At 42.3% G+C, this 8,445-nt stretch overlaps 1 protein-coding gene across 1 annotated transcript in view; it reads left to right on the forward strand.

Annotated features, from left to right (window-relative positions):
* The window catches only part of hmcn2 (hemicentin 2), a 35,213-nt gene extending 27,389 nt beyond the window's left edge, over nucleotides 1-7,824 (forward strand). The window contains exons 59-81 of the mRNA XM_072461954.1: nucleotides 47-181; nucleotides 257-391; nucleotides 565-834; nucleotides 904-1,094; nucleotides 1,294-1,507; nucleotides 1,583-1,714; nucleotides 1,793-1,983; nucleotides 2,491-2,572; nucleotides 2,668-2,838; nucleotides 2,911-3,063; nucleotides 3,134-3,271; nucleotides 3,453-3,571; nucleotides 3,647-3,887; nucleotides 3,968-4,027; nucleotides 4,122-4,241; nucleotides 4,351-4,485; nucleotides 4,579-4,698; nucleotides 4,765-4,890; nucleotides 4,977-5,105; nucleotides 5,283-5,576; nucleotides 5,650-5,766; nucleotides 5,847-5,973; nucleotides 6,400-7,824. Of these exons, the coding sequence (XP_072318055.1) occupies nucleotides 47-181; nucleotides 257-391; nucleotides 565-834; nucleotides 904-1,094; nucleotides 1,294-1,507; nucleotides 1,583-1,714; nucleotides 1,793-1,983; nucleotides 2,491-2,572; nucleotides 2,668-2,838; nucleotides 2,911-3,063; nucleotides 3,134-3,271; nucleotides 3,453-3,571; nucleotides 3,647-3,887; nucleotides 3,968-4,027; nucleotides 4,122-4,241; nucleotides 4,351-4,485; nucleotides 4,579-4,698; nucleotides 4,765-4,890; nucleotides 4,977-5,105; nucleotides 5,283-5,576; nucleotides 5,650-5,766; nucleotides 5,847-5,973; nucleotides 6,400-6,781 (3,782 nt within the window). The 3' untranslated portion in view covers nucleotides 6,782-7,824. The remainder of the gene's footprint in view (nucleotides 1-46; nucleotides 182-256; nucleotides 392-564; nucleotides 835-903; nucleotides 1,095-1,293; nucleotides 1,508-1,582; nucleotides 1,715-1,792; nucleotides 1,984-2,490; nucleotides 2,573-2,667; nucleotides 2,839-2,910; nucleotides 3,064-3,133; nucleotides 3,272-3,452; nucleotides 3,572-3,646; nucleotides 3,888-3,967; nucleotides 4,028-4,121; nucleotides 4,242-4,350; nucleotides 4,486-4,578; nucleotides 4,699-4,764; nucleotides 4,891-4,976; nucleotides 5,106-5,282; nucleotides 5,577-5,649; nucleotides 5,767-5,846; nucleotides 5,974-6,399) is intronic.
* Nucleotides 7,825-8,445: the final 621 nt, after the last annotated feature.

Genomic DNA, 8,445 nt, shown 5'->3' on the forward strand with positions numbered 1-8,445 from the left:
ATTTCCCACGTGAATATAACACTATACTCCATGTCTGTGCATTCAGAGCCCCCAGAGATCAGGCCGATGGCAGAAGAAGTGCAAGTGGTTCTGAATCATGGAACAGTTGTACCATGCGAGGCTTATGGTTTCCCCAGACCCTCTATCACTTGGCAAAGGGAGGGTGTGCCCATTGCAGCAGGTACTTAAAAAAAAATCTGTGCCAATTCACAGTGTTTTAACAATACAAAATATAAATTAACCAACTGTATCACAGGTCATAGACTGGCAGTGCTGACAAATGGAGCTCTGAAGTTCTCCCGCGTTACACTTGGTGACGCAGGGACCTACCAGTGCCTGGCTAAGAATGAAGCTGGGCTCGCCGTGGGCCGAACAAAACTAGTCCTTCAAGGTTAGCTCTACAAAATAAACCAGATAATTAGTATTCAGCGTGTACCGTGCTTTCGTCTCGGCAGCCTAACCAACCCTGACACTTGGGGTTTCCTTGCCTACAAGCAGCACAATCACACATATATTTGCATTTATGCCTGTTATGTTAAAATAAATGAATACCATGTTTTCCAGTTCCTCCGGTGCTGAGTGTGCCCCGTGTGGAGTACAGTGCTGTGCTTGGCCAGCCAATTAGTCTGGAGTGTGTAGCTGACGGGCAGCCTCAGCCTGAAGTCTCGTGGCAGAAAGAGAGGAGGCCTGTGGTAGATGGGGCTCACATCCGTATTTTTGCAAATGGTACCTTATATATTACCTCTACCCAGCGCAGTGATGCCGGCCTCTATTCCTGCACTGCCAAAAATATTGCCGGCAGAGTTAGCCATGACATTAGGCTGATTATTCAAGGTTTGTTTCGTCTTCAGTAACTCAATAGCAAAATGTCAAGCAAAAAATAAAGATTTCTTGTCTTTGCAGTGCCCCCAGTGATCGCTCCTGCTCAGACAGATCTATCAGTAATTCAAGGATTTCAGGCACTGCTGCCCTGTGCTGCCCAAGGCTCACCCGAGCCCAGAGTTTCATGGGAAAAAGATGGCACCATTGTCCCCATTCGTCCTGGCAAATTCACTGTCCTCCGATCCGGAGAGCTGATTATTGAGCGGGCAGAGGTAAGGCAGCTGGCACTTCAAAATAACCTTTTCACACGATATACGTATAAATTAGTATAAAAAATAATTGTTGTAGTTGTTGTTGTTGTTTTTTTGTGTGTGTTTTATTAGCAGTTCAGAAAGCCTATTTAAACGTTGTAACATTTCACAATATGGTATGATTTAAAGAAACCTTTTAAATGAAATATTTTCTTTACAGCTCAGGGACGCTGGCGTGTTCACATGTGTGGCTACCAATGTAGCAGGTTCGGTGAGACAGGATGTGCGCCTGTCCGTCAATATGAGGCCAGCCTTTAAGGAGCTCCCAGGAGACATGAACCTGAACAAGGGCCACAACCTGACTCTGTCCTGCCACGCTCAGGGCACGCCTGCACCTGTCATCTCCTGGACCGTCAACAACAGTCCCATCACAGGTGTTTGATCTGTTTTTTGCATATTCATTCATCTGTAATTGAACTTTTAATTAGATTTACCTTTATCCTCCTCAGACAACGTAGACGAAGCAGGCAGGAGCTCATTGTTTATCAGAAATGTGACAATGAAAGATGCCGGGACCTATGTGTGTGTAGCAGAGAACACTGTGGGCTCCATTCGGGCTCTCTCATTTGTCCGTATTAGGGGTATGTACCATGTCATTTATATGATATACTACTAGTTCAGTATTGGAGTGCTTTTTCTACATTACTGCTGTCTTTCAGAACCCCCAGTGCTAAAGGGTGAGGCTCGTATGACTCAGACAGTGGTCCAGGGCGGCTCTGCGCTGCTGGACTGTCCCGTTCATGGAGACCCCAGCCCAGTCCTGCGCTGGCTGAGGGACACAAAGCCACTGCTCCGCTCATTACGCATACAGAGACTTCTCAACGGATCCTTGGTCATTTACAGTATCACTGTAAATATGTCTTTTTTACTAATTCATTTTAAGTAATTTTGTTCAATTAATATGTTTTTAAGTTTTCGCAAGTCAATATTTAAATCATATATTTAAACTTCCCATCCATATTTAAACTTCCCTTCCAAGTCCTGTTTGCTGATCGTCTTAGAGAGATAATAAAGGAATATCTTATCTTATCTCTCTAAATCAAATTTGAGTCAGCTCAGTCAGAATAGTAAACAGCGTTAGGAGCAGACAAGAGACAGATTGTTCCAGTCTCTTTTTCCTTTTCCTTTAACCTTGTTTAGTCTGTAACTGCTGCTGTTACTCACAAACAATCACTCTTGATTGTTCTGATAGTGTAAAAAAAAAAGACATTGCAAATCACTACTTTGATCTGCTAAGAAATGTACAAAGATTGCATAGAATGTTTTGAAAGCTATCATTGATTTTTGTGAGTAGTTGCAGCTCTAGAATACACTAGTACTACACTCGATAACACAGAGCTGTCTTGTTAACTGACAGGCTGCAGATGAAGGAGAGTACCAGTGTGTGGCTGAGAGTGAAGCCGGAACTGCTGAAAGGACTATTTCACTCAAAGTTCAAAGTAAGTCACATATTTATCTATATTGAGATTTGACATAGTCTCTGATTCACAAGATACAGGATCATTTATTTGAAATCTGTCTTCCTCTCCATCAGTAAATGGAGGCTACTCTAACTGGGAGGAGTGGGGACCATGCACCAGCACATGTGGACAAGGATTTCAAGAACGAATGCGACTCTGCAACAACCCTGAGCCCGCAAATGGAGGCAGGTCCTGCAGTGGTTCCAGTTTAGACTCGAGGAAATGTCAAGTTGGTCTGTGTCCAGGTACTATTTAGCAGATGGGTGATATGTGGTATTTTTAAACATAAGACAAAAATAATGAAAGTCTGATTTTAGGTGAGAGCCCTCGTAAGACCAGAGGTAGCCTGATCGGGATGGTAAACGATCGGGAGTTTGGCGTGTCCTTCCTGGAGGCTAACATCACAGACCATGAGGATGAGGAGAGCAGCAGCATTCAGGCCCGTCTGGAAAACATCCCTCCTAGTATCGGTTAGTATTGGTTCTGTGTACGGTCTAAACTAAATGCTCTGTTCATTTTGCTGACGTTACTTTGTGGCAGGTCCTTTGCTGCGAGTGTTAGTTTCTGTGTTCGCTCCCATTTACTGGACCACGGTGTTACAAAATGGAGGAACGCAGAATGGATACTCTTTCACTCAAGGGCAATTCAGACAGGAGTCACAACTGGAATTTGAGACCGGTGAGATAATTGTATACGTGGACACATTTTAGTTTGCAGTTATTAGTGGTTTGTAGTGTCTCTTTCCTAATTGTAATATAAACCTGCAGAAAATATGTTATAACCTTTATATAAAGGCAAATTATTCAACAGTTGCAGTTTGCAAAATGACCAGAAGATGGCACTACCCTCTCTTTTACAGGAGAGATTCTCCGTTTGACCCATGTTGCCAGAGGTGTTGATCCTGAAGGCGTTTTACTGATTGATATAGTAATTAATGGATATATCCCTCCTCTGTTGTCCTCACACGTGAACCTGCAGGTCTGTAAATGGCTCCATTTGGATTTCTATGAGAGCCTTGATGTTGTACCCTCTAATCTGGCTTGTGTCTTGCAGGAGTTTGATGAGTCCTATGTGCAGACAGGCCAAGGGCAGCTGTACTCTTGGTCGTCCCAAACCCACCAAAGGGGGGGAAATGCCTTGGTGCTGCGCTGTAACCATACAATTATTTATGAGGGCCCAGAGGAACGCCAAGGCCCACTCCTACAGCTGCTGAAAGTGTCTGAGCTCAATAGTGTCTATAATATGTTTACTCTAACACTGGACTTTCGTATGAACGCAAACCTACTCATACCAGGTCCAAGATTTTTTTTCATTGCATATATTTTGCGATCACCCAATCAAACAGAAACATAATTACCAATTTTTACTCTATAGAAGGGAATGGAGAAGCCTGCCCCAAAGGATTTACCATCGACCAGGCATCCTTCTGTGCCGGTGTGCAGTATTACTTTATGCATTTGATTTCCCAAGTTACAGACACCTCTTAGAACTCAAATGGTCATTTTAACTATATGTGATTTCACTTTAGATGAGGACGAATGTGCCCTGCAGTCGCCCTGCTCACATTCATGTAACAATATCATGGGAGGCTTTACTTGTGCATGTCCTTCAGGATTCACCATCTCTACAGAGACCAACACATGTCAAGGTGAATATTTATACCTACTACTATCTAATACAACTACATGTTAAAAAAGTACAAGATTAATTGCTTACGGTAATATTTATGAGTTCTGTCTGTCTGGTTTCATGTTCAGACATTGATGAGTGTGCTCAGGGCTCCCACATGTGCCATTTCAACCAGCAGTGTGTTAACACCGTGGGCACTTACCGCTGCCAAGCCAAATGTGGACCAGGATTCAAGCCCAGTCTCACCGGGGCAAGCTGCGAAGGCAAGTACTTCTTGAGGCTATTCCTGACTCACTGTTAAGCAGAATAACAATTGTGCAACTCTGCTACTTCTTGTTCCATTGTTTGTGTCTTAGATGTTGATGAGTGCCAGGAGTCTGCCCTCTCTCCATGCCAGCACCAGTGTGTGAATAGTCTTGGCTCATATCGCTGCGTCTGCCATCCTGGATATCAGCCGTCCGGACATCGCTGCCTTGGTTAGTCAGACATCACACAAGGAAATGTAATGTCATCTTAATGCTTTTTTTTGTTGCAACAATCAGATGTAAATGAATGCATGAGGAATGTTTGCCCAGCTCACCAGCAGTGCCGAAACACTGAGGGCGGCTACCAGTGCTTTGACAGTTGTCCTTCTGGGATGACCACCGCTGAGAATGGGGCCTGCGTAGGTTAGTGAAATATTTGTAGAATTTGTCAATGTATACAAATAAATTCTCTGTAAAAAATTAACATGAGCTTATGTTTATGTTTGTAGATATTGACGAGTGTCAGGATGGAAGCCACATGTGTCGCTACACTCAGATCTGCAGGAACACAATTGGAGGATATGGCTGTGTGTGCCCACGTGGTTACAGATCACAGGGGGTCGGCCAGCCTTGCCTTGGTAAGACATACACGGCATTGTAAAAAGTTGTGTAAACTGTAAATGTAACTGGTGCAAAGGTTGTACTACACTAAACCTCTACTACAAATACAACGTTTTGTTCAAAAATGTGTTCTAGTAGTAGTGGTAGTAATGGTAGTTCTATATCAATTAACTCATTTGTGTTATTGTTTTCAGATATTGATGAATGCATTCAGACTCCAAACCTGTGTGCCTATCAGTGCCGTAATGTGCCAGGCAGCTTCAGGTGCCTGTGCCCTCCTGGGACGGTCCTGCTGGGGGACGGCCGCTCTTGTGCAGGACTTGAGAGAGCACACACTTATACAAATGGGACCAGAGTGCGGGCAAGGCTTAGACCACAGCTGGTGTCATCGGTTGGCAGGCCCATCCTGTCCAGGTCCACAGGGGTGTCCCGCATCACCAGGCAGAGCTGCCCGGTGGGACACACCTACAGGGATGGGACTTGCGTCGGTAAGTATTACAAATGCTTTGTAACTCTTCGACCATTCTCATTATAAATTGTGTTATTTTCCTCTGCTTACAGATGTTGACGAGTGCCTCAGAAAACCATGTCAGCATGAGTGTCGCAACACCATCGGCAGCTTCCAATGTCTTTGTCCACCTGGTTACAAGCTTTTACCCAATGGCAGGACTTGTAAAGGTAAAGAACGACTTCACCTCAATATTTAATGATTAATGATCTTGCCAATTCTAAAATCTAAAACAATTTTCTACCTCTAGACATTGACGAGTGTTTAGAGCAAGGCATTCAGTGTGACCACAACCAGATGTGCTTTAATACCAGAGGAGGATATCAATGCGTAGATACACCATGCCCAGCAGCCTACCAGAGGGGAGGAAGTCCAGGGTATGTCAAAAAACCTTGTTAGAGATAATAACATACTATTCACTAGTTGTTTTTATTGCACAACAAAGGTTGAAGGACAAATGTTGCCTCCCTTTTGCCAAAAGGTTGCCAAAACAAACAAATGTTTGTTTCAAAAAACATCTGTTTCTCAGATGAATTCATTCCTACATCTCAGCATCTTCTGCTAACCTCACCACCTCTTAACTTTGTATCTTAACTGTATTCTAGCTGATTTCTGTTCAGGCTTTCTTTCTGAGTTTGTTACATAATGTGGATATTTAATGATTTGCACATTAATGTAGCATTCATATTTAGTCTTAGGACTTGGGACCAGACAGTTTGAGTGGTTGAACTGTGATGACACCGTTCTTGACAAAAATAAACACAACTTAGTTCAATAAAAATACATTTGTGTTCATCTTCCAGGACGTGCTACAGGCCCTGCACACATGACTGCTCCACAGAAGGGCCCCCTCAGCGTCTGCAGTACAAGCTTCTCACTCTTCCATCCGGAATACCAGCCAATCACAACGTGGTGCGGTTATCAGCCTTTTCTGAGTCTGGCATCCTCCAGGACCGCACCGCTTTCACCATACTGGAGCAGGAGACCGAGAGCGGGCCCATGGGGGGCAGAGTTTTTGGCATCAGGGACGAATCAGGGAGAGGAATTATCTTCACGCTGCGTACTCTGGACAGACCGGGGCAAGTGAGGCTCAGAGTTCAAGCCACGACCATCTCACCACAGGGACGCATCAGCTACCAGAGCATCTTCATCATCTACATTTCCATTTCCACATATCCCTACTAAGCTTTGGCAACATTTTATGAACATTGTTTGTGACAGTGTGCATATTAAGTGGAAAAACTTGTATGTTATAGTATACTTTGTATTTAAGATGTTTTTTGAGATTTACTGAGCACTGAAGTAAATGTGCAACTACATGAAATGGCCAAAATACAGTATCATCAGTTTTTAAAGACATATTATGCCTTTGTCTGCTATATAGTTATAATCTATGACAGCCGTGGATCATTTATTTTTATTTTGGACATTTTAAAAAAACTAAAGCGAAACAAGTTCACTGACTTCCTTTTACAAATATCCACAGTTATGATTGTGAGCCACAATAGCTATGCAACACTGCTCCATTAAGAAAAAACAACTAAGCACCAAGTGTAAAGAGCAGCGGCCGTGTATCAAAGTCTGTGAAAACATGGACTTTGATCTAGTGAATGCAGAAGAATTAAGCTACTATCAAAAAACACTCTAAATACAACTTGAAGTGGGTAATTGAGAAGGAAAAACAATTATAACATGCTTAATTTAGCATAGCAAGTTGTACGGTGTAAGTAAGGTGCACTCTATGTTACTGGCACTATTTTGCTGTGCTTTACTTTTACTTCGCCTCTTCACAGACCTGACCTGTAAGCAGGGATCATCATTGTGCACCTTTAGCATGTTTTCCAAATGTGCATCGAACCTTTTCACAGCACTCCAAAGAATCGGCTTTTAAACGAATGACAAAGGAAAGGTTTTAAATATCTGAACAATGTTTGATGCACCAAATGCAGTATGTGTTTTCTCAATGTTTTAATTTATTTGTGTCGTCCATCAGAGTATGAACCTGGGAGGACACATGAAATGCCGTGTAGCTGTTAATGTTGTATAAATATAATGTGCAGTTCTTTAGTCGGTATGTGTTTTTGTACTTTTTTTTTTTACCGGTTTATAATAGTGTTTAAATGAGTGTTTTGAATGTACTGGATGTCTGCGCTGATGCCACTCACTTTATATTGCAATAATTGCAGTTTTTATTGTGACGGAATAATAAAAATGTTTCTGAAATGGAATACTGGCCTTATAGTTATAATTATTTATTTAATGTCTGGGTTGTATCTGACGTGAATTATTCTTGTTTCTGAAATCTTTGTGAAGATTTATGTAGGGTTTGTGCATATTTTATACCCATTTTTAAATTTACTGTATGAAAAATTTAAATTGTGTCAATAATTACCGTAATAGAACTGAGACCTCTAGCCAACAATGGAATATTCTCAAATCAAGGCCTCAGCTCCAAAACACATGACTCACCGCAGATTACAGACTAAACTTATTTTGGAATATCCTCTCTGTGTAAGCAGATCCAGCTAAATCCTCCACACGGCACCTTTAATGACTTAAAAGTCTCTCAATACACTTCCTATAAACAAACAACCATTAGTCTTGATCCCTCAGCTCTGGTCTAGAACATGTGAGGCTAATTAAAACATTGTGTGCAGTAAACTTTAATAACTCTGAAACACAGGCTTTAACTGCACTCCTGGTCTCTTCAGGGCTTTACCAGACAGCACATGCAGCTGGAACACACTACATGCCATAAAGAGGATGGGGAAACATGCAGGACAGCAGCAGGACTGTACAAGTGGACATTTTAATAAGCCTTAATGCATGTTAAAATTCCAAGAAAAGCA

The sequence above is a fragment of the Eucyclogobius newberryi genome, unplaced genomic scaffold (assembly GCF_026437365.1).
Source record: "Eucyclogobius newberryi isolate DKJ021-1_F unplaced genomic scaffold, fEucNew1.0.hap1 SCAF_359, whole genome shotgun sequence".
In the NCBI taxonomy this organism is placed as follows: domain Eukaryota; kingdom Metazoa; phylum Chordata; class Actinopteri; order Gobiiformes; family Gobiidae; genus Eucyclogobius; species Eucyclogobius newberryi.